Source organism: Solanum dulcamara, chromosome 1 (genome assembly GCF_947179165.1).
Source record: "Solanum dulcamara chromosome 1, daSolDulc1.2, whole genome shotgun sequence".
NCBI lineage: Eukaryota > Viridiplantae > Streptophyta > Magnoliopsida > Solanales > Solanaceae > Solanum > Solanum dulcamara.
Window position 1 is genome coordinate 967,512 of NC_077237.1, and position 24,935 is coordinate 992,446.

At 32.5% G+C, this 24,935-nt stretch overlaps 6 protein-coding genes and 1 pseudogene across 6 annotated transcripts; 3 read left to right on the top strand and 4 right to left on the bottom strand.

The window, feature by feature from the left end:
• The first annotated feature begins 249 nt into the window (after positions 1–249).
• Positions 250–3,908, top strand: LOC129896051 (rho GDP-dissociation inhibitor 1-like). The gene is made up of 5 exons (XM_055971869.1): positions 250–732; positions 1,381–1,447; positions 2,443–2,661; positions 2,779–2,903; positions 3,563–3,908. Exons 1-5 carry the CDS (start codon positions 439–441, stop codon positions 3,638–3,640), a joined length of 783 nt encoding a protein of 260 aa, XP_055827844.1. The 5' UTR covers positions 250–438; the 3' UTR covers positions 3,641–3,908.
• A 2,929-nt stretch (positions 3,909–6,837) lies between these two features.
• Positions 6,838–8,522, top strand: LOC129884901 (acyl-CoA--sterol O-acyltransferase 1-like). The gene has a single exon (XM_055959175.1). It carries the CDS (start codon positions 6,838–6,840, stop codon positions 8,284–8,286), a length of 1,449 nt encoding a protein of 482 aa, XP_055815150.1. The 3' UTR covers positions 8,287–8,522.
• Positions 8,523–9,537: 1,015 nt separating this feature from the next.
• On the bottom strand, positions 9,538–10,632 carry LOC129885760 (acyl-CoA--sterol O-acyltransferase 1-like). The gene has a single exon (XM_055960168.1). It carries the CDS (start codon positions 10,630–10,632, stop codon positions 9,568–9,570), a length of 1,065 nt encoding a protein of 354 aa, XP_055816143.1. The 3' UTR covers positions 9,538–9,567.
• A 3,889-nt stretch (positions 10,633–14,521) lies between these two features.
• Positions 14,522–15,780, top strand: LOC129885769 (acyl-CoA--sterol O-acyltransferase 1-like). The gene has a single exon (XM_055960180.1). It carries the CDS (start codon positions 14,676–14,678, stop codon positions 15,735–15,737), a length of 1,062 nt encoding a protein of 353 aa, XP_055816155.1. The 5' UTR covers positions 14,522–14,675; the 3' UTR covers positions 15,738–15,780.
• Positions 15,781–16,297: 517 nt separating this feature from the next.
• LOC129885776 (acyl-CoA--sterol O-acyltransferase 1-like) lies at positions 16,298–17,467 on the bottom strand (annotated as a pseudogene).
• An 898-nt stretch (positions 17,468–18,365) lies between these two features.
• Positions 18,366–19,537, bottom strand: LOC129885785 (acyl-CoA--sterol O-acyltransferase 1-like). Its single transcript, XM_055960204.1, has one exon. It carries the CDS (start codon positions 19,501–19,503, stop codon positions 18,448–18,450), a length of 1,056 nt encoding a protein of 351 aa, XP_055816179.1. The 5' UTR covers positions 19,504–19,537; the 3' UTR covers positions 18,366–18,447.
• An 898-nt stretch (positions 19,538–20,435) lies between these two features.
• Positions 20,436–21,547, bottom strand: LOC129885792 (acyl-CoA--sterol O-acyltransferase 1-like). The gene has a single exon (XM_055960215.1). The coding sequence runs from the start codon at positions 21,498–21,500 to the stop codon at positions 20,436–20,438; it is 1,065 nt and encodes a 354-aa protein (XP_055816190.1). The 5' UTR covers positions 21,501–21,547.
• Positions 21,548–24,935: the final 3,388 nt, after the last annotated feature.

A 24,935-nucleotide genomic window follows, 5' to 3' on the forward strand; every position in this document is an offset into this window, starting at 1 on the left:
AAATAAATGAAACAGAAAAATATTATTGATCATATTTTTCAATTTAAATTCTCACAATATTTGGATCACCACAAGACCATTTCCATTTTGTACCTCAAAAAAAACCAAATCTTTCTCCTTATTTCTCTCCTTTTTTTTCTTGGTGTCTTTTTCTTCTTACCATTGTAGTAAACAACACTTTTTCAGGGTATTTCTTTTCTTGGGAATCCTTTTGGCCATTTAAAAAAAAATCATTTTTTTAATTTAAAACAATGATTCAAAAAAATTCTTGTTTTTTTATAAAGGGAGATTCTTTTTAGCCTCTTTTCAATGTTGTTGTTTTTTCTTTTTGGGTGTTTCTAGTTCTGTTCTTTAAGTTAGAACAAAACTGGTAAAAAGCCCTTTTTTTTAAATTCATTTTTGTGTTTGTTTGGCCAAGAACACTTAGCTTTCTTGTTAATGTCCTTGGCTGTTGGAGTTGCTGAAAACAGCAGGAACATGGGTTTTGATGATAATAAGGTAGAAGGTAAAAAAGGGTCAGCAACAATTTCAGAGGGTAATAAGGGAATTGTAGCTGATTCTGACCCTGAGATTGAGAATGGTGGTGGACCTGTTGAGAATAGGGTTAATAGACAAATGAGTGAAAGTTCTATTTATACTACTGATCAAGAAGAAGAGGATGATGATGAAGCTAATAACAAGATTGAGTTGGGTCCTCAATGTACCCTCAAAGAACAATTTGAAAAGGATAAGGTGTGTGGTGTTCTTCTCCTTTTTAACATTTCTTGAGTTTGAGCCACGTTGGTTACATAGACGTCTTAGTTAGGGAGGCCTTAGTCCATGGCGCGAATTTTGATTTAATTGGGCTTCAATGTGAATACCGAATATAGAATGAGAAAATTTCCCCTTTTTGTTATCTTGAAAGATAAAAAAGATTGCATCTTTAGAGTCTTTTTAGTTAGGAAGCGCTTTAGGCTCCCGTGGGACTTCCTAGTGTGAATTTAGATTAGTAGGGGCCTAATGCGGATACCGGACATAGATGAGAAAGATTTCCCCCCTTTTTGTTTTCTTGAAAGATAAAAAAGATTGCATCTTTAGAGTCATTTTAGTTAGGGGTGCTTTAGGCCCTCGTGGGACTTCTTGGTGCGAATTTAGATTAGTCGGGGCCAATGTGGATACCTGACATTAGATGAAAAAGATTTCCTCCCTTTTTTGTTTTCTTGAAAGATAAAAAAAAATTGCATCTTTGTTCCTTCTTAAATGTTTCTCTGAATGATCTGTTTGTTTTGATTCTTCCCTTTTAATTTTCTTGATGAAAAGAAAAATGTTGTCTTTATTCCTTTTTAATGTTTATTATGTGTTGTTTGTTTTGATTTGATTTGATTCAATGTTTGCTTTTAGGATGATGAGAGTTTGAGAAGGTGGAAGGAGCAGCTCCTTGGAAGTGTGGATATCAATGCTGTTGGAGGTAAATATTGGTTTTGATTCAAGATTTGCTCCTTTAACTTTCTTGAATTTCTGATTTTGGTTTTTGAGGAAAGAATGAAAAGTGGCAGTCCGTGGGAAGGGGGGGGGGATCGCATCCCTAGGGGTGTGATATAAACAGCTTATGACTTATTCGACAATTCGAACCCATTACCAATAGGTCACACGGAGACCACTTTATCGTTGCTCCAATGTTTCCCTTTCTTTTTTGAGGAAACAGTAATATGCATGTACTCCCTCCGTACCAAAATACTTGTCGCTTTTTGTTCTAGAAATTCAAATTATATGAATTTTGACCAACATCTCAAGATGAAATTTTTTGACATGAGAAAACTTGCAACTTACAATACTTTTCAACAACAACAACAACATACCCAGTGAAATCCCACAAGTGAGGTCTGGGGAGGAGAAGATGTACGCGGACCTTACCACTACCTCATGGAGATGGAGAAGCTGTTTTCGAAAGACCCTCAGCTCAAAAGTCACAGTCCCACTTACAATACTTTTCGAATATCTAAATTTTAATTTTACAATATTGAATTAATTTAATTCAATTTAGCTATGAAGTTAGTCAAACTGACTAGTGGGAAGCAAAACTTCACAATTATTTTGGGGCGGAAGGAGTACAATGTCCTCTTTACTTCTGTTTATGTTCATTACTTGAGTTGAGGGTCTTTTGAAAATAACCTCCCTACCTCCACGAGGTAGGGTGAGGTCAGTGTTGTGGTGGTGAGTGAACAGCTCCTTCCATGTTACTTTAATTTTCAAGATATGTTATGGTGAGGAACTCCGAAAATTTCTTTACTCGAATTTCCTCTATTAGTGTAGTCTATTCTGTTTTCTTTGACACTATGGAACTTCTCAGTAGGATTTTGTGGTTGGTAACATCTTAATAAGCCTTTAGACACATACGAGAAGCATTTCTGTTTCTGTGCTGGTATAAATCTTGACACTTTCCGTGACTGCTGAATAATGTAGAATCCCTGGATCCGGAAGTGAAGATCTTGAGCCTTGCAATTAAATCGCCTGGTAGATCTGATATTGTTCTCCCTATTCCCGAGGATGGAAATCCCAAGAGCCCATGGTTTGTCCTGAAAGAAGGGAGCAAATACAGCCTAAATTTTACATTCCAGGTCAACAACAATATAGTGACAGGTCTTAAATACACGAACGCAGTTTGGAAAACCGGTATCAAAGGTACAATGCCGTCCCTTCACATTTCCACCTCTATATGAAAATGTCATTTTTAGGCCTATGTAGTTTATTCTTGATGTTTTAAGTTAACATTTTCCCTTTTCACGAATGTTATTTCAGTTGACAGCACGAAACAGATGATTGGGGCGTTCAGTCCTCAACTGGAGCCTTATACGCACGAAATGCCAGAGGACACCACCCCTTCTGGCATTTTCGCAAGAGGATCTTACTCGGCAAGGACAAAGGTGATTTTTTCTCTCTCTTAAAGTCTCTTAACATAGTCTTAGTCTACCATTCAACAATAGTACTAATATCCTATAAATGCCAATAACTGAATTGTTACAAGGGAAATCTGCAAGCTTATCTTATTGTCTTCAATCTGATAGACTGATAGTGAGGTTGCGGTTATTTGCATATGGTCCCTTTATCTTTTAAACGGGACCGCTTTTTGTTTCCTTCCATTCTTCTTTTAGATTTTCTTTTCGACTAGTTTTAAGTCTTCTATTGAAGGACCAGTACATTATAATACTAACTGAAGCAAGCTAATAGATTGGTTAGAGTTTTATACCCAACATTTGCATTGAAGCAATCTCCATAGCTGATATTTACATCTGTTTGGTCTTAGTAGATAAGACGAAGGGGGGAACCTTAGTGCAATGGTAAAGTTGTCTCTGTGTGACCTATATATATATATGTCACAACTCGAGCCGTAGAATCACCCAATGATGCTTGCATTAGGTTAGGCTGCCTATTACACTTTTTTGGGGTGCCGCCCTTCCTAGACCCTCCATGAATGCAGGATGCTTCCTGCACAGTGTTGCTCTTTTATTTGGTCCTAGTAGATAAGTCGTAGCTAAAGGGTGTTTCTAAGCATACCAAATTAAGTCATTTTTCTTGTTTGCAGTTCCTTGATGACGATAACAAGTGCTATTTGGAGATCAACTATACATTCGAAATCAAGAAAGAGTGGCAGGGAAAATGAATGACAACGCCATGACATGAATCGTTGCCCCCATACTATACTTGTTTTCGTTCTTCGTAATTATCTCTAAAATTTTTTCCTGCTAGTTTTTCATAAGAGAAAAAGGAGAGGGGAAAAGAGAGCAAACAACCTGCTGCAATTGATTATATGATCAAAAGCTCTCTTTTTTGCCTCTCTCTATCAAGTTTCATGTGCATAAGTGTGATTTTTGAATGTTGTAAAACTGTGAAGAAATCTTTTCAAGAATCTAGATATTTTGTTCATCAAATTATTTTCCTTTTTTTTCCCTTTTTTTTTTTTTGAGAATGATAATGTGCATTCTCCCCTTCTTTTTTTTGAGAATGATAATGTGCATTCTCCCTTGACTTTAATTACTTTGTTAGTGTTTCTTTTGGCTTTCTCAACCACTTCTCCCACCTTCATTTTTCTCCATAATTGAACTTGACATTCATGCATTGGCATGATTGTTCATGATTTTTCTTGGTAAGAAGAACCTATAAAAGATTGAAACTTGTATAGTTAAACCAGGCCCTTCTAGTTCTTGTATTTTACATTTGGTGAGATTATGCCTCATGTAAATATATGGTAGATCTAAAAAATACATGCGATGAGGGACAATGCTTTAAAAAATGTGGACTAAGGGGTCGGTTGGTACGCGGGACGTGATAAGCAAGAATATTCAAGCGGATATCTTATCCCACCTTCTATATATATGGGATAATAATCCCATCATTTTCGTACAAGTGGTAGGATAAAACAATTTCAGGATTAGTTAATACCTTAAATCAAATATGAGATAAAGTTAATTTCAAATTTTACCTACAACGTACCAAACGACCCCTAAGAGTTTCACATCCAGGGCTTTGCTAGCGTAGCACATGATATGTGGTATATGCGCACGTCATGGGTTCGAGTCTTATTGTAAATAAAAATGTTTGATATTTAGGTGGAGAAGCACAGAAGGATGGACCATTATCCTTCGAGGTTTGCACTGTCTTTTGGCATAATACTTTTGGGGAAACCAAGAGAAAGGAGTTAGAGAGATGCACTTCACAGGTTTAAACCTTGTCGCAGATAAAAAGCCTTGTATAGCGGAGAAGGGTCAAAGACCACAACATGTTATGTATGAATCAGGCGTACGTCATAGATTTGAAGAAAAAAAAAGAGTTGCAGAATAAAATGGTCTAAAAGAAGAGTTCGAAGTTGATAGTTGACCACCTCCAACTAAAATTGAGAAGCCCTTTTATTTATGATATTAAGAAATACCAAAAGTCATAACGTTTGTCCAACAATTTTCTTTGATTAGAGGATAAAGAGGAATGAGAAATTAATCTAAATAGTCGTTTTAATCTGCAAATGTATATTATATGTGTAATATATTTATATAATCATATATAATTAATGTATAATTTACATATAGAGATAAGAAAAAATAATATTAAATTTGAATTATTTTTCGCGTGAAGATTCCTTTGAAAATCCCCAAAAAAGAATTGGTGGCGGGCGTTGACAAAGTATTCTTTGCTGTAATATCAAGCAATTTGGTGACTTTTATATTTTGTAATACACAAATTTTGACTTGAAGTGACATGTGAGATTTGTGGATCAAAAGTTAGCGCCCACCATTTATTTTGGTGCCCATGAATTTGAATTCTTGTTGAGAGGTGTCACTTTGATGATTTCGTAAATAAAATTTGAATTACGGATGGATATAAATATCGAAATTGATAAATCAAATCGAATCGAACTAATTTGATTTTTGGGTATTGGTTCTTTGGTTTTTCGATTTGGTGTCGATTCTTTTTTTGAAAACTTCGATTCTTCCGTTCGGTGTTCAGTGTAAGGGTCACGAAACTATAGTGCACCGAAGAATCAAAGTTTTATTAAATAAATTTGAAATAATATTTTAAATTATATTACTTATATATTTTTGACTCAAAACATTTTAAATTTTATTCGTAATTCTATTTTTTTCCCATGTTGATTTCTTGGTAATTCTTGGTACTAAAATTAATAACACATAGTGGCTCTTCGGTCACTAATAAGTAGTCTAGTGCAGTTAAGGTATTGATTTCTTTTTGCAGCTATGGTGATAATTCTTGATTTCTTTTTTTCCATGTTGATTTCTTGCTTAACGCTTTCTTTTTTTCCCTGTTGGTTCTTTTAGAAATTATGCAAGAAGAAAACTGTAAAATAATAAATCAACAAAAGAATTTTTTACATCAAAAAAATCATGTTAAAAACACCGAAATAAATCTAATTGAACCGAATTGATTTAGTTTGATTTGAAATATGATGCACACTTTTTTAAAATCGAACATCAAAGAACCGAACAGAATTTTAGCAAAACTGAATTGAAGAACCGAATGACCACCTCTATTTTGAGCCCAACAATTTCAATAAAAATGAAGGGGTATTTATCATGCTAGATTTTAAAATACTAATCAACTTGTACATTTCCATTTTAACAATTCTTGTTTGGTGCAGATAATTATTTATATTAGTTTAATTTGAATGATTTAAACAATACCTTTTCAAAGAAGCATTCCAAATTTGAATGTTGACTTGAGGATTTATTACAAAATTAAGGGGAAAAAGTTTCAATTGGTTGAAACATCAGAGGATACATTAGTACATTATGAAAAATAATCCCTCAATAACTACAAAAATAAATTTTCATTTGTAAGTCATACTTTTACATCTCTTCTGCTTAAAAACTCAAACTTTATCTAAAAGAAAGCTACCTGATAGGCCGTTATCTAGGTTAATTCATCTATTTTATATATATGATATTAATTATTTTATCCTATTGACTATTATAACTTTTCAATGAGAGATTTTGTCGTGTAGTCATTTACAAAAGTTTTATGAAAATATTATTTTGTTTTATTCAATTCATAAGTATACACAAGAGTGTTTAATTTGTTTTTTACTTCCGATGAAGGTAATTCCGCTTAATTATAATAGTAATTAAGATGTTTATTTAATTTTATATGACGTGTCGAAAATCGATTGGCTACATACGGTATAATTTTGTGGACTAGTGATTAAAATAAGTTGGAGTAGATTCAGAATTTTGTCATATGTCTCCTTCATAGTCCAACTTTTTGTGTTCTCCATCTTTTTATCTTCTTCACATTTGTTCATCCCAAATCAGAACCAATAAAAGGGAAGAAAAAATAATACAAAGTTGTAAAATGGAGGGAAATATCAAGAACGTTATCAAATATTGGATAGAAGGAGAAATTGAAAGTTTTATTAAGGTATGGTTATTAATTTATGCAACACTTTGCTATTGCTATTTATCATCCAAAATTCTTCCAAAAGGTTCAGTTAGGCTCTTTTCTTTTCTACCTGTGATATTTTTTTTCCTTTATGTTCCTCTTAAAATTAATTCTGTTCATCTTTGTGGTAACACTGGTTTTTTTATTTCTTGGCTTTGTAATTTTAAGCTTATTTTACTTGCTTTTGACCAAGGTCCACTTTCTGATTCTTCACTTTCTATTACTAAATTTCTATTTCTTGCTTGCCTTCCTATCAAGATTCAGCAAAAATCTCAAGAAAAATCTGATCTTTATATAAATTTAGCTGAAAAAAAGGATTTCGCAAAAAATGACCATTTTCAAGAAACTACATTTCCAAGCTCAGTTGATGAAATTGAAAACAACCCTTTTCAAAATGGACATTTTTATGAAACCGCATCTCAAAAATTAGCTGAAAAAGTGTCTAGTGTGCAAAGTGGAACGGATTTTGCACAAAATGGCAAATTTCAAGAAACCCCATTTACAAGCTCAGTGGATGAAACTGAAAACAACCCTTTACAAGATGCACATTTTCAAGACACCCCATCTACAAAATCAGCTGAAAAAGTTTCTAGTGTGCAAAAAGGAAAGGACTTTGCACAAAATGGCCATTTTCAAGAAAGTCCAATTCCCTCTTTTGCAAAGTCCAACAAAGGCCGAAGGCTAAATTATGGCATAAAGACACTTCTCTTCGCTTTAATTATTAGAGTTTATGAATATAGTGATCATATACATCCCTATATCATTATGGTCATCTATTGCTTCCACATTTACCTTAGCTTAGATATCATTCTTGCTATTGTTTCGGGCTTGGCCCGCGGGCTTCTCGGGCTTCAACTTGAACCTCAGTTCAATGAACCATATTTATCAACCTCACTACAAGATTTTTGGGGCCGGCGTTGGAATCTTATTGTCACTCGTATCCTCCGACCCACTGTATACAAGCCTGTTCTAAGCCTCTCCGCAAACATTTTGGGCCGAAAGTGGGCAGCAATTCCCGCGGTGATGGCTACATTCATTGTTTCGGGCCTAATGCATGAGCTGATATTTTACTATTTGGGCCGGGCTAAGCCCACTTGGGAGATCACTTGGTTCTTTTTGCTACATGGGGTCTGTTTAAACATTGAGATTTATGCTAAGAAGGTGATTAACGGTAGGTTTAAGCTGCCATGGATTATCGGGACAATCTTGACCGTAGGATTCATTATGATCACGGGTTTCTGGCTATTTTTCCCACAATTGTTACGGAGTAATTCTGATGTTAGAGCATTTGCAGAGTATGAAGCAATTGGTGCATTCTTTAAGGATGTCACAAGGGCTGTGAATTCAACATTTTCGAGATAATTCATCAAGTAGGCGTGTCAAATGAGCGTGCTGGATTACATTTGGACGGGCCAAAATGGATTGAGAACGAGTTGGATAGGTTATGTACTAGATGATTTCTCCACCCTATGGGTTCTTACACATGTACCATAAAGTACGTTGTAAAACGTAACTTTCTTATATTTAAAGAGCATGAGTTTTTGATTAAGTGAAATAATTTCCTGTATTATTAATAAATTTCGCGTTAAACTATTCAATCCTGCATAACTTGTATTTAAATTAAATGACCCCCCCCCCCCGCCCCCTTAAAGGATTATTTGATTGATTTTTATTAATCTCAACACACATAACAATTCACATCAGATAATACTCCACTTGATCTCATTTATGTGATACCTTTTGAATTTCGAAGATTCAAACAAGTCGGATGGAGTAGACTGATTACCATGAGATGGTTTCACCTTTTACCCCAGAAATCATGAAGCGAGCTAATCTTGTAAGGCTCGCATCAACAGGTGGCTCGAGCTCGACTTGACTTACAACTTAGACCATGGTGCTAACCATGGTCAAGATTATTTCTAGGGAGAAATAAATGTGGAAACAATACAAAAAGATCATTTTTTGGGATGCAAATGGTCTTGATAGTTATACACTCTTTATCAAAATTTCTAGGAGTGCAATATCGGTAACAAGATTTTAGAGTTGATTTTGTACTCTTTTGGTAGTTTTAGTTGATGATGTTTGAAACTTTATAGGAAAACAAGCCAAGGGAATGTGTTAGAGAAGATTTTATATTTTAAAATGTGTTTGGTGTACTACAAAATTGCTAAAATGTGTAATTTTTTCGGAAAATACAAAACAAAGTAAAACGCATTCGACGGATGTGATTTCAGTTCATTTGTTAATGCTCTATTAAGCTGGTTGGTAGTGGCATTTGGGCCACGGAGCTAGGCAGGGTCAAGAGGGTTTGGAAAAAAAAATTGGACAAAAAATTGTACCGTTTATATATCGTTAGAATTATTTTTTTTATGTGTAAGACACTGTTTAGTGGTTCGAAAAAAAACCCTTCTACTTCTTCGTATGTTTATTTCATCTTATTTTAAACTTTCTCAGTGCAAATCCTTGCTCCGACACTCCTTATAAGCTCATTCTTTTGCACGTACTATGAAGTACACGGTGCTAAACTTTCATATAAAGATAGTGTATGGTTGAGTCATGAAATAAAAAGATTTCAACTCCTAAAGTATCTTTGGAATTCTTTTTATCAGAATACTTGTATTAACAATCCAACAATTAAACAGACTAGTAGTAGTCTAATAGTAGTGGGCATGTGACATTGGTAGGACTAACTAGCTTACCACACTTAGCAAATTCTAAAAAAGCCATAAATTCAGTACATGCTTTAACTTCTGCTTTACCCCTCAAAAAAGGTGGAAAAAACAACCAAAAACTTGTGAAAATTATAAATCCTAATGTTAATGGCCCTGAGATAATTTTAGGAACCAAAACTTTGCCATTCAACAATTTCTTGGTCATAATTTCTACTGTCAAAGCCACTCCATGAATGATAAAGAAACATGTGACTTCTCCACTAGGCTTTAGTCTCCCAAAATTATAGAAAATCAGCTCATGCATTAGCCCCGAGACGACGAATGTCGCGAGCACGGCAGGAAGTGGGGCCCACTTCCTCGATATCTTGTCCGCCATCATTGACCGGACTGGAACATAAATGGTCGGATGGAGTATGTTGGTTACCATGAGGTTCCACCTTTTACCCCAAAAATCTTGAAGCGAGCTAGTCTTGTATGGTTCATCAGAGGGTGGCGCGAGCTCGACTTGACTTACGACTCGGATCATGGTGCTAACCATGGTCAAGATTATTTCTAGGGAGAAATAAATGTGGAAACAATATAGAAAGAGAACAATATTTGGATGCAAATGGGCTTTATAGTTATAATAAACTCTTATCAATATGGCTAGGAGTGCAATCTTGGTAACAAGATTTAGAGTTGAATTTTTACTCTTTTGAGTAGTATTAGTTGATGATGTTTTAAACTTTATAGGCAAACAAGCCAAGGGAATGAATGTTGAAAGTGATAGAGGTGGGGTTGATGACAAAGGGCCTTTACCAAAAGCAAAAAGAAGAATCTTGAAATTGGCTAGCCATGCAATGAAAAAAGAAGTAGTGGCACCAAGATTGATAGAGGTAAGATAAAGAGGAAGAATGAAAAATAGACAAACAATTGGGATTATAGCCACAAATCTTGACTTGCCATTGGGAAAGAATTTGACAATTGTGTGACAATAACATAAACTTGTTAAGACAATAGCCCATACCACTATGAAATTGTGAATTTCCCCTTCCATTTCTTTGTTAATTTCTTCTGCTTCTTGGAAGATGGTTGGAATTTAAAGATACCTTCATTATTTCTAATTGGAAAAAAATAATATATGTTATGATTGTTGACCTAAGGAGGCAGGAATATTTTGTTGTCACATATGACAAGTCATCATATGATTATTAATTAGGAAATATATACGATAAAATTTTTCTATAATGGCATCGTTTGTTCGGAATTTTTTTATTGCTTTAACAAAATATTATTACAGAAAATATATAATATAACATAACATAAAAGTCAGTTAAAAAAAAAATTTACCAAGAGGTCCGACTGTTTGCACAAGATCAAAGCAATCAATGATGACACCAGAAATTTTGACGAATGGTGTTCAAGACTTAAATTATTTATATAAAAAATAATTTTAACCTATATAAGCAATATAATTTTCTATATACATTCGATAAAGAATAGTCAACTAATTACCCTTTATATAATCTATATGACCCCGTCACAAACAAGCATGTCATCATGAGATTATTAATAAAATATCCAACTATAGATAATCTTCTATATATCAAATAATGTATATAACATATGTTTGTTAATTTAATGTCAACATTTGAATCTAAAAAGTACATGCTCTATCGATAACATCAGATCCCAGTTTTAAAGACTTGGAAAATAAAATAGAAAGGATAATTGTTCAATTTATTGCAAATAAAATAAAATAAAATCATGCTTTCACTATTAAATTGGGACACTTGATAATGAAAGGAATGACACTAGATAGTCGTGCGTAGCACCCCTGTTATATATTCGAGTTTTAAAAATTATTTAAAATTTAGCCAATTTTGACAAACTTCAGAGTTCAGACTGAACCCATTAGGGTTGTTTCTTCTTCCTCTTCTTCTTATCTTCTTCAGATTTTCGAATCTAAACTTGCCCTCTGCCGAATCTAGACTTTGGCAAAACCCAAATTTTGAATAGAGGCGGAGTCAATTTGGATTTAGAGGGTTCGGTTAAAAATTATATTATTTATATTTAATTAAAATTATTTTAAATATATATATAATAAATGTTGAATCTTTTTAAAGTTAATTTTGATGTTTTAAACTAATGGTTCCGGTCTTAATATTTGAAAAGTTATTTTGGTAGAGAGCATGTAATGAAAGTTTAAAATTTGACTTCGAATTCTTGGAAACAGTCGAAATTTTAGATTACAATGGAACAGTATCAAACAATTGGACAATAATAAATTAAAATGGAGCAAGTTTTAATTAAATAAGGCAAGTGAACTTACAAAGATAGTAATGAAATGATAAATATATTTTCTTTTTGAGTCAGTAGTTTTAAGTTTGATATCTAAGAATAAATTCGTATTGCTTTAAAAAATTCTTTTTTTTCCTCTTTCACTCAAAACAATGCCCACACCCCTATGCAGATTAGAGATAAACCTTCTCTCCAACCCGGCTTCCACGTGTCTTCTAGAACACCACACAACAAAAATATTCTCCATCATAAATAGCAAAGTTGTTCTTAAATTTTTATTGGAATCATCTTGCAAGAAAAAGAAATGGAAGGGGGAGATTCACAATTTTATTGTTGTATGGACCATTGTATCAATTAAATATAAGGCTTTTCGATGCAAATATAACTTTAGTAGACAATGATATAAGTATTGAGATGGAAAACAAAAAAAAACATATAATGTGTAAGAATAATATAATATATATATATATATATTATTTTGATTTTTTTTTATTTTTTTTTTTAATTTGTTTCAAAAAAAATATTTAATTTATTTTTTAATTTTAATTTTTCACACAATATGTTAAATATTACAAAATTAAATGACATTTTAATATTTTTTAAATATTTTTAATTTAAAATTATAAAATTCAATTTAATTATTTATTTAAATTTTATATTAAATTAAAACGGGACAAATAAATTAAAAGGCATTGATGAACGTTACACTTGGGGACCAATTTTCAAGGAAAGACAGCGAACCCCATATTTGACTAACATTGCTTTTATGACACGCTGCTATTTTGACCCAACAAAAAAGTTTAGAAATTATTCTTTTATTTTATATTAACTCAATTTTTAAGATAATGAATATGTATTAAGAAAAGTATTTTAAAATAAAGTTTAAATCATATTTTTCTTTATTATTTTTTTAGTTAATCAGTTTCATAAATATAATTAAATATAAAATCATAAATACAAATAATCTCTTATTGTAGTATAACTTTATAATTAATGTAGTTTAGCTTCTAGAAAATTACAAACTTCATTAATGCAAAGGATAAAATAAAAAAGATTCAAAATTTTCTCTTTAACTTTGAACAATTTAATTATTTTAAACAATGAAAAAAACTCTAGAAATTCAGTTAATATAAAATAGAGGAAGTACTGACAAGAAAAAAAGTACTCTTGTTTTAAATTATTTTTTTGATTTTAATTTGATATGAAATTTTTTAAATATACTATTTTTTTAATTTTACAATTTTAAACTAAAAATAAAAAAATTTATGAAAATTATTATTTAATTTTATAATTTTAAATTAAAGATATGTAAAATATATCAAAATATTTTTTAATTCAATGTTTTAAAACATAGTAGGTTGAAAGTTAAAAGTAAAGCTACTTTCACAATAGTGTGTTTGTTTGAATATTTTTAATAAAACATTGTTATAAAAAATATATAATTTAATATTATATGAAATTAATTTTTTTAAAAAAAAAACTTGACTGCTATAATAAAATATTGTTACTGACTTTTTTAGATAGATTAACTTGTTTAGCTCGTTATAATAAATCATTATAGTTTACTCATCTACACTTATAATATATAGAAAAATGAGTTTTACCTCTAAACATTGATAGCATAAAAGAATATTATGTTATCAAATTATTTAAATGATAATTGTCGTAGTAACCATTCATAAAACTTTGAAATTAGTAACCTGGAAATAAGGATATATAGCTATTACAATGTGTTGGAATACATTAGTAGTGTAAAAGAAATTATATTCATTATAATAAAAGAGATATTAGTGGTAATATACTTTTCTTTTAGCAGTAATATTTATATTGTATTTAAAGTTATTAAAGTCTTTAACGATATTTATATAGAGTAATAATTTTAAATACATATATATTATCACCGTTAAATTTTTTATTTGGTGTAATTGGTGTAGTAACCGTTGAGGTGATTGCTTTTAGATAATTTGATTACATTAAATTATTAGTATAAAAAGAATATACTTCTTTACAATATACAAGATCTCCTTGATTATGTGAAGGACATATCTCTGATCAATATGAGTTGTGGTACAGTCGTGAAATTGTTTCACCTTTAATGTTTCGAATTCGAGTTTTAGGTATGAAAATATTTTGTTGAAAGCGCTACATCTGAATAGATATCTTGTAGTGTAAGATTTAAATTTAATCGGGGCTCAACAGATTCGGGACACCAAGTGGAAAAAAAAGAAGAGACATGACTATCTCGATAAATACTAATTTAATTACGTGTACCCCACTCCCGCCCCTAACCCCCAACTCTAACTACACTTCCATATGTCCCCTAGGTTCATCATCACTTCCATATCTTTAATGGTGAAACAATTTTTGTCTCATAATTCATATTGGTATTATATTTAAAGTTACTAGAGTCTTTAACAATACTTATATAGAGTGTTAATTATAAATACGCATATATATATTATCACTGCTAATTAAATTCTTTATTTGGTGTAGTGACCGTTGATGTGATAAAAGTTAAATCCATAGAAGATTACTTATATATAATTGGATTTTTAATAATTGGATTATATTAAATTATTATTATTAATAGAATAGACTTCTTTATATTATACAAGATCTCCTTGATTTTGTGAAGGACATATCTCTGATGAAGACCAATTTAATTGTGTACCCCCACTCCCACCCACCACCCATATGTCCCCTAGGTCCGTCATCACTACAACTTCTTCTTTTTCTATCAGAAAGATACTAAAATCATCTCTTAGTTAAAGCCATTTTTTCCAAGAAGAAGAAGAAGAAATGGAAGGGGAGATCCACAACTTCATAGTGGTATGGGCTATTGTCTTAATAAGTTTATGTTATTCTCACACAATTGTCAAATTCTTTCCCAATGGCAAATCAAGATTTGTGGCTATATTTCCAATTGTTTGTCTATTTTTCATTCTTCCTCTTTATCTTACCTCCATTAATCTTGGTGGCACTACTTCTTTCTTCATTGCATGGCTAGCCAATTTCAAGATTCTTCTTTTTGCCTTTGGTAAAGGCCCTTTGTCATCAACTCCATCTCTACCACTTTCAACGTTCATTCCCTTGGCTTGTTTGCCTATAAAATATCAAAAGTATTCAACTAGTGATAATGTTGAAACCACAAAAAAGACCACAAATCCAATTTTCAATCTTGTTACCAAGATTACACTTCTAGCCATTTTGATAAGGGTGTATAATTATAAAGACAATTTACATCCAAAATTCCTTCTCTTTTGTTATTGCCTCCACATTTACTTTTTCCTGGAAATTTTATTAACCATGGTTAGTACTATGGTTCGAGTTGCGAGCCGAGTCGAGCTTGAGCCGCCTTTTGATGAGCCTTACAAGACTAGCTCGCTTCAGGATTTCTGGGGCAAGAGATGGAACCTCATGGTAACTAATATACTTCGCCCTACCGTCTACGACCCTGTCCGGTCATTGATGGTGGATCAAATTCAGAGGAAGTGGGCCCCGCTTCCCGCGGTGCTCGCCACATTTTTCGTCTCGGGAATAATGCATGAGCTGATTTTTTACTACATTGGAAGGGAGAAGCCTAGTTGGGAAGTCACATGTTTTTTTATTATCCATGGTGTGGCTTTGAGTCTTGAAATTATTATGAAGAAATTGTTAAATGGCAAATTTTTGGTCCCTAGATTTATTTCTGGTCCATTAGCATTAGGATTTATAATTTTGACCAGTTTTTGGTTGTTTTTTCCACCATTATTGAGGGGTAAGCCTGATGTTAAAGCATGTACTGAATCTATTGCTTTTTTAGAATTTGTTAGGTATGGTAAACTAGTTAGTCCTGACAATATCCCTTGTCCATTCATGTAAGACTAGTTATAAATTGTTCACATTGAAATAGAACAACCTCAAATTATACAACTTTTCATTTGGAAATTTTCTCTTTTCAAGAAAAAGCTTTTTTGTTGTGTATAATTATTTGATATTCTAAATTTATTGGCCCGATTAATTTAGATTCGGAAAAATTATCTATTTCTTAATAAGTATGATAAATATATTAAATTATTATTGCTATAAATGATAAAAATTTTGTTAATATAATATATTTATGTAAATTTTTCTTTAGATTCGCTGTGTATGACCTAATTAAAGGGGAACTGCTCTCTAATAGGTTTTTTTCATTGTCAAAACTTAAAATCGGAATCTTCAATTAAAGGTAGAGGAATGTCATAAATCTATTGAGGAGTTAATAGGTTTTTTTCATTGTCAAAACTTAAAATCGGAATCTTCAATTAAAGGCAGAGGAATGTACTAAATCTATTGAGGAGTCACTAGCAATATCGGGAAATGCTCTCAAGAATATGAAGTTTCATTGCTCTACATATATACTTAAGGGAAGTTGTTTTTGAAAGATTGTAAGCAGCCTTTTTAATCTTTTCCGAAGTACCAAAAAAAAGTAAATTTCACATGACATTCAAACTAATTTTATCATAACTCATACAACCTTAGCCCACCATGAGTAAGTATTCTTAAAGAAGTGGACATGTGATATTGGTAGGACTAATTAATTTGCCATACCTAATAAATTCTAAGAAAGCAATAAATTCAGTACATGCTTTAAGATCTGTATTACCCCTCAAAAAAGGTGGAAAAAATAACCAAAAACTTGTGAAAAATTATAAAACTAAGTGCTAATGGACCTGAAATAATCCTAGGAACCAAAAATTTTCCATTGAAAATTTTCTTGATAACAATTTCAAGACTTAAAGCCACTCCATGAATGAGGAAGAACATCACGACTTCACCATTAGGCTTTAATCTTCCATTGTAGTAGAAAATCAGCTCATGCATTAGGCCCGAGACGAAAAATGTTAAGAGCAAGGCCGGAAGTGGGGCCACTTCCTCGAGATCCGGTCCGCCACCAACTATCAGACGGGATCGTAGACGATCGGACGGAGTATATTAGTCACCATGAGGTTCCACTTCTTAACTCAGAAATCCTGAAGCGAGCTAGTCTTGTACGGTTCATCAAAAGGTTGCTCCAGCTCGACTTGGTTCTCAACTCGAACCATGGTTAATAAGATTTCTAGGAAAAAGTAAATGTGGAGACAATAACAAAAGAGAAGGAATTTTGGATGTAAATTGTCTTTATAGTTATAAACCCTTATCAAAATGGCTAGAAGTGTAATCTTGGTAACAAGATTGAAAGTTGACTTTGTGGTCTTTTTTGTGGTATCACTAGTTGAATTTTTTTGAAGCTTTATAGGCAAACAAGCCAAGGGAATGAATGTTGAAAGTGGTATAGGTGGGGTTGATGACAAAGGGCCTTTACCATAAGCAAAAAAGAGGAGTTTGAAATTGGCTAGCTATGTAATGAAAAAAGAAGTAGTGCCACCAAGATTAATGGAGGTGATATAAAGAGGAAGAATGCAAGATAGACAAACTATTGGAAATATAGCCTCAAATCTTGATTTGCCATTGGAAATGAATTTGGCTATGGTGTGAGAGTAATATAAACTTGCTAAGACGATAGTCCATACAACAATGAAATTATGAATTTTCCCTTCCATTTCTCTCTTTCTTCTTGAAAGATGGATGGAATTTAAAGATGTCTTTATTTTATTTCTAATACAAAAGAAGTCATATTATATAAATCATCATACAATATGATTGTTAACTCAGGGAACAGGTGGAAGTGGGGTTGGGGAGAAGTGGAATATAATCACATATAATAATTAAGCAATTGTGTCATCTTACGTTTATAATTAAGGAAAGATATTTAATTTGTACATGATCAATGAGATCTTTCTTTTTGGAAAGAGTGATTTTTTTATATTTTTCACATGGTCAAGGAAATCTAGTGTTTTGTGAAGAGTTGGGTTAAGTAAATTTGATAGTATAATAACGGTAAAAATATCAACTCGCACCGTATATTTATTTCAAATCAATATATATACAATTTTGTTATCGTTGTTTGAAAATTTTATGGCTACTATAGTAAGTTGTTATATATATATATACATACTGACATTTGAAATTTAATGTTTAGATTTCATTCAACTGTTATAAACAAAAGTATGTAAAAAATAATTACTCTAATAATTTTGTATACCAAGAAAAAGAAATATATTTGTTAATCAATTTAAATAAAATAAATAAAAAGAGTACGCATGATTATAATTTATAATAATAAAAAAATAAAAAAAACACCAATAGACTCATTTAAAACTAACAACGCGTTGTGATTAACAAACAACATTTTAACGATAGAAATTTCAGGGTTTTTATTAAGGATGATGACATCCAATGCCATCTTCTTAATTTAAGACTATTGTATTAAAGATTGTCAATGTTTGATGAATGTCATATAATGTGTCATTTTTCTGCCAAATGAAAGACACAAGCATAATAAAGATCTAAAAATATTCTTTAAGCATATGTAATTTCTTCTCCCGATAATTTAAGTGAAACGTTGCTTTTAACGAATTAAAAAAAAAGTAACTTTCACATGGCATTCAAATTAATTTTAGCATAACACATACAAACCTTAGTCCACCATGAATTAATATTCTTACAAAAGTTAACATGTGATATTGGTAGGACTAATTAATTGACCATACCTAATAAATTTAAAGAAAGCAATAAATTCGGTACATACTTTAAGCTCTGTATTACCCCTTAATAAAGGAGGAAAAAACAACCAAAAACTTGTGAAAATTATAAAACTAAGTGCTAATGGACCTGAAATAATCCTAGGAACCAAAAATTTTCCATTGAAAATTTTCTTAATAACAATTTCAAGACTCAAAGCCACTCCATGAATGAGAAAGAACATCATGGCTTCACCACTGGGCTTCAATCTTCCAATAATGTAGTAGAAAAACAGCTCATGCACTAGCCCCGAGGCAAAAAACGTGGCGAGCACGGCCGGAATTGGAGCCCACATGCTCGGGATCCGGTCCGCCACAATCAAACGGATAGGATCGTAGACAGTCAGACGGAGCATATTAGTTACCATAAGGTTCCATCTCTTGCCCCAGAAATCCTGGAGCGAGCTAGCCATGTAAGGCTCATCGAAGGGTGGGTTGAGGTCGACTCGACTCACCCTTCTTACCACGGCCCTAACTAAATTCAATATGATCTCTAATGTGATGTAAATGTGTAGGCAATAGAGGAAGAGAATTATTTTTGGATGCAAATTGTCCTTGTAGCTATACACCCTAACCAAAATGGCTAGAAGTGCAATCTTGGTAACATGTTTCAAAGTTGAATTTGTGGTCTTTTTTTTGGTTGTAACATTATCACTAGTTGAATATTTTTGTAACTCTATAGGCAAACAAGCCAAGGGAATGAATGTTGAAAGTGGTAGAGGTGGGATTGATGACAAAGGGCCTTTACCAAAAGCAAAAAGAATGAGCTTAGAAGTGGCTAGCCCTGCAATAAAGAAAAAAGTAGTGGCACCAAGAATAATGGAGGTGAGATAAAGATGAAGAATGAAAAATAGACAAACTATTGGAATTATAGCCACAAATCTTGATTTGCCTTTTGGAATGAATTTGGAAATTGTGTGAGAGTAACATAAACTTGTTAAGACAATAGCCCATACAACAATAAAATTGTGGATCTCCCCTTCCATTTCTATGTTAATTTCCTCTACTTCTTGGAATATGGTTGGAATTTAAAGATGTCGTTATTATTTCTATATAATACAAAAAAAAAATCATATTATATGAATTATCATGCCTTATGATTGTTGACTTAGGGAACATGTGTTAGTGGGGTTGGTGAAAAGTGGAATATATATGTCACATAAAATAATTAAGTAGCTGTCATCTAAGATATGTTCAGTAATTAAGGAAAGATATTTAATTTGCACATGATCAATGAGATCTTTTTTTGGTGGGGGGAGGAGGGAGAGTTTTAATTTTTATATTTTCACATGGTCAAGGCAATCTAGTGTTTTGTGAAAAATTGGGTTAAGTAAATTTTGATAGAATGTAAATATATGCTCGCACCGAATATTTACATGAAATTAATAGTTATACAGTTAAACTACGTTATAGTAGCAATATTTATCTATGGCTATTATTATAATGAGGTTGTTATATATGTATATTGACTTTGATGTTTAGATCTCATTTAGTTGTTATAAAAAAAGTATTCAAACAAATTAGTTTAATTATTTTGTGTATCAAGAAAAAGAAAAATATTTGTTAACAATTTAAACCAAAAAATAAATAAATAGAAAGAATGTAAAATAAGGCAAACACCAGTTGGCTCATTTAAATTAAACCCAACAGAAGCTGTGATTAACAAACGATGTTTTAATGGTAGAAAATTTCATGCTCGTTATAAAAATGAAGACATCCAACATCATCCTCTTAGAACTATTATTAAGATTTGTCGATATTTTGAATGTCGTGAAAACCTCTATTAAACCTAATTGGATTTTGGATTAAGCTAAGCTACTTTTTAGTCTTTTCCAAAGAACCTAAAAAGTAGTAAGAAAAGAAATATCACATGGCACTCAAACTAATTCAAACAAAATATCACATCAAATAAATATTCTTACAGAAGTGGACATGTGATATTGGTAGGACTAATTAGTTGACCATACCTAATAAATTTAAAGAAAGCAATAAATTCAGTACATACTTTAATTTCTGTATTACCCCTCAAAAATGGAGGAAAAAACAACCAAAAACTTGTGAAAATTATAAAACTAAGTGCTAATGGACCTGAAATAATCCTAGGAACCAAAAATTTACCATTTAAAATTTTCTTGATAACAATTTCAAGACTCAAAGCCACTCCATGAATGAGAAAGAACATCATGGCTTCACCACTAGGCTTTAATCTTCCAATGTAGTAGAAAAATAGCTCATGCATTAGCCCCGAGACGAAAAACGTGGCGAGCACAGCCGGAATTGGAGCCCACTTCCTCGGAATCCAGTCCCCAACAATATAACGAACGGGGTCGTAGATAGTCGAACGAAGCATATTGGTTACCATAAGGTTCCACCTCTTGCTCCAGAAATCCTGGAGCGAGCTAGCTAGGTGAGGATCGTTCATGGGTGACTCGAGCTGGACTCGACTCACCCCTCGAACCGCGGCACTAACTATATTCAATATGATCTCTAACATGAAGTAAATGTGTAGGCAATAGAAGAAGAGAATGATTTTTGGATGCAAATAGTCCTTATAGCTATACACCCTAATCAAAATGGCTAGAAATGCAATTTTGGTAACAAGATTGAAAATTGAATTTGTGGTCTTTTTTTTGGTTTCATGAACATTGTCACTAGTTGAATAATTTTGTAACTTTATAGGCAAACATGCCAAGGGAATGAATGTTGAAAGTGCTAGAGGCGGGGTTGATGACAAAGGGCCTTTACCAAAAGAAAACAGAATGAGCTTGAAAGTGGCTAGTCCTGTAATGAAGAAAGAAGTAGTGCCACAAAGATTAATGGAAGTGAGATAAAGAGGAAGAATGTAAAATAGACAAACTATTGGAATTATAACCACAAATCTTGATTTCCCTTTTGGAAAGAACTTGGCTATGGTGTGAGTATAACATAAACTTGCTAAGACAATAGTCCATACAACAATGAAATTGTGAATCTCCCCTTCCATTTCTGTGTTTCTTCTTCTTGTTGTTGATAGAGTAAAATTAATTTGTGTTCGTATAGATCGAAATGTATAGCTTTGATTATTTAATTCATTTCATAAAAGCATATACTATGATGGTTGACATAAGGAACATGTGGATGTGGGGTTGGGTAGAAATGGAATATTTTAAATAAAATAATTAAGTACTTGTCATCTGAGATATGTTTTTAAGTTATTAGGAAAATAATTGCACATGATCAAGGAGATCTGGGTTTTTTTTTAAAGAAAGATTTGTGTAAAGCAAGTTATTTATTTTAATAATCTCTTGTATTATATAAAGAGAGTTGAGGCTGAAGCAGACTTGCCTTCTTCACCCTCAACTTCTTTTTTTTTAATTTTTTTTTTATATATATATGAGAGAGTTGAGGCTGAAGCAGAACATGCTTTAATACGACCAAGGACATTTCAGTAAATGTATATGACTTTTGTCTGTTCCAATAAATATAGAGTGATGAATGAAGGGCATTACATTATATGTATATGATTTGTCTAGTTCAATAAATATAAAGTGGTGATGATATATATATATATATATATATATATATATATATATATATATATATATATATATATATCAAAAAAAGGAACTTCGTCGGAACCCTAGCCGCCACATAATTTTTCTCTCTTAGAGATCTTTCAAAAATCAGGCGGTCACTGGCCGGAATGGCCGAATCAATCGGAGGACGACCTCCTCTGGTAACGCAGAATAATACTTTGATCACACAACCTACTATACTACATCCCAAAATGCCAAAGAACAACAATAAAAATCAAACATATGCCAATCTTTTCAAACCCACAAGCTCAGAAACAAATAGTGTCAAAATACCACCAAAGCAGATTTCATACATCAACGGGGAACCATTTATTGCTTGGAAATCCAATGAGATTCAGCAGATGATAGAGAAGGAGAAACTACAGTATGCAGTAATTGGTAAGTTTTCATATGACAACATTGATATTAAAGAACTAAGGAAGGTAATTCCAATACAATGTGGAATTAAAGGAGTACCAATTATAGGACTACTTGATGAAAGACATATTCTGATCCGACTAAATTTTCTGGAAGACTATGTTAAAATGATGTCGACACCTATATATTACCTAAAGGTGCATGATAGATATTGCCAAATGAGATCTTTTATATGGAATCCATGGTTCAACCCAAAGGAGGAGACATCAAAGGCTGTAGCTTGGATAAGCTTCCCTGAACTACCACCAAATTTTTTTGTTAAAGAGGCAGTCTTCTCCATAGCAACTGCAGTTGGAAAACCACTAACAGTAGATCTGGCTACAGCAAATAAGACAAGACCAAGCTGCGCAAAAATCAAAGTTGAGGTCGACTTATTAGCAATTTTACCAAAAAGGATTAACATTGCGGAAGAGGACGAATCAGGAATACTAAAATCAAAATGGGTAAGGATAAACTATGATTACCTACCAAAATATTGCAAACACTGTAAACTTCAAGGTCATGAGGAGAAGGAATGTAGAAATCTTAACCCAGAATTGGCAAAACAGTTTAAAGAAGATTTCCGAAAAGAAAATGCACAAGGAATTGATACAGCAACACAAAATAAAGAAGACATTCAAGGAAAAAGAGGAGGGCACTTTACTGGTAAACAAGAATGGATGCAAAGAAGGAGCAAATACAAAAAGGATAAATCAGGGATTATAATTGGGGAAATGAGTCCAATTAAGGAGGTAACCATGACAAATACCAATTCATTTGCAGCACTGGAAGAGATCCCAGAAAACCAAGATAATATGAATAAAGAGCAAGTACCACAAGAAGATACTAGAACATGGATTGAGAAGAGTTTTTATACCCACAAAAACCAAACAAAGGAAACAGACAATATCACTAATGACACAGAACAAACACAAGAAGACAGCATCAAAAATGGTCATGAAAACCACAACAATCACTTAGATTCATCAACTGATCAACAAATAGTAAATGACAATGTAGAGGATATCTTACCTGGGGAACCACAAATACAGACACCAAAAAGAACTCTCCAAACAGAAAATGCAACATCAAATCTTCAAGAGAAGGAGAATAAACAGAACAACAAAAGTACCAATCAGTCCAGTGTGAACAGCAGCAAGACCACAGCCACAAGCAGAGGGGAGCAATCATCTGAGGCACATGAAAACATGGTAAAATTTCAGACCCCTGATCTAAATCAAATAGAACAAGAAAATCAAAACAAAAAATTTCATAACTGGTGGGAAGGAGAGAGACAGAAGAAAAATCAGCAACAAAGAATCAATATTACAAACAATATGGAAACTGAGGAAGCCAGCCAAAGAATTGTAGAAGAAACAGACCAGGGGAAGGAATTTCAAGAGTTTAATAAGGAGCAGCAGAAACAAGGAATATCAACAAAACCAAATATGAATATGGAAAGGAGTAGCAGAGACTTAGATGAACATACCTTAGAGCACAATCTTGAAGTAGCTTTAAGAGCAGGAGATATATCACCAAAATATCTTCAAAAAGGAGGAAAGAAAAAAAAATATCAAGAGAAACAAGTGTACCACCTGGGAATGGAGTACATACAAGAAGACAGATTAATAAACTCAATAAATAATGATAAATGCTCTTATATGGAATATTAGGTCAGTCAATACCATGGAAGCCTTTACAAGGTTGATAAAGCTTAATCAAAAACACCATTTTGGATTCATAGGTTTAATGGAACCATTTCAAGACTCAGACAAGATAGAAGAATATAGAAGAAGACTAGGCATGGAACATGCAATGGCCAATATATCAGGTAAGATCTGGATTTTTGTGGAAGACATTTTTTACTATCACATAATAATGGATCATCAGCAATATTTAACCATAAAGCTAAAGATCAGAGGAAGTCAAGATGAGATACTAGTAACAATGGTTTATGCAAAATGTACTCAAAATGAAAGAATGGAGTTATGGGACTCTATGGAGGATTTAGCTACCTCAATCAACATTCCATGGATGATTGGGGGTGATTTTAATACAATAACATCAGAAGAGGAGAAACTTGGAGGTCTACCAGTAACCATTAATGAAATTATGGATTTTAGAGGATGTATCCAGAATTGTGGAGTAGCAGATTTGGGGTTTAGTGGCAACAAATTTACTTGGTGGAATGGTCAAAATGAGGATGACTGTATATTCAAGAGACTAGATAGATGTTTGGGTAACCAACTACTACAAACAAAATACTCTAGTATTGATATCAAACATTTGATTAGAAATGGTTCAGATCATGCTCCTATGTTAATTTCTTACATAGGAGACAATAGAAACATCAAAAAACCTTTCAAGTTTTTAAACTTTTGGGTAAAACAGAAAGGATTTATGGAGATAGTTAGACAAAATTGGACAGCTGAGTTTATGGCAAACCC

Bases quoted from the DNA above. Each gene is read 5' to 3' on its own strand.
- LOC129896051 (XM_055971869.1), top strand. From the start codon at position 439: ATGTCCTTGGCTGTTGGAGTTGCTGAAAACAGCAGGAACATGGGTTTT. The intron at 1,448-2,442 runs GTAAATATTGGT...TGAATAATGTAG, and splicing joins GGATATCAATGCTGTTGGAG to AATCCCTGGATCCGGAAGTG. The intron at 2,662-2,778 runs GTACAATGCCGT...ATGTTATTTCAG, and splicing joins TTGGAAAACCGGTATCAAAG to TTGACAGCACGAAACAGATG.
- LOC129884901 (XM_055959175.1), top strand. From the start codon at position 6,838: ATGGAGGGAAATATCAAGAACGTTATCAAATATTGGATAGAAGGAGAA.
- LOC129885760 (XM_055960168.1), bottom strand. From the start codon at position 10,632: ATGGAAGGGGAAATTCACAATTTCATAGTGGTATGGGCTATTGTCTTA.
- LOC129885769 (XM_055960180.1), top strand. From the start codon at position 14,676: ATGGAAGGGGAGATCCACAACTTCATAGTGGTATGGGCTATTGTCTTA.
- LOC129885785 (XM_055960204.1), bottom strand. From the start codon at position 19,503: ATGGAAGGGGAGATCCACAATTTTATTGTTGTATGGGCTATTGTCTTA.
- LOC129885792 (XM_055960215.1), bottom strand. From the start codon at position 21,500: ATGGAAGGGGAGATTCACAATTTCATTGTTGTATGGACTATTGTCTTA.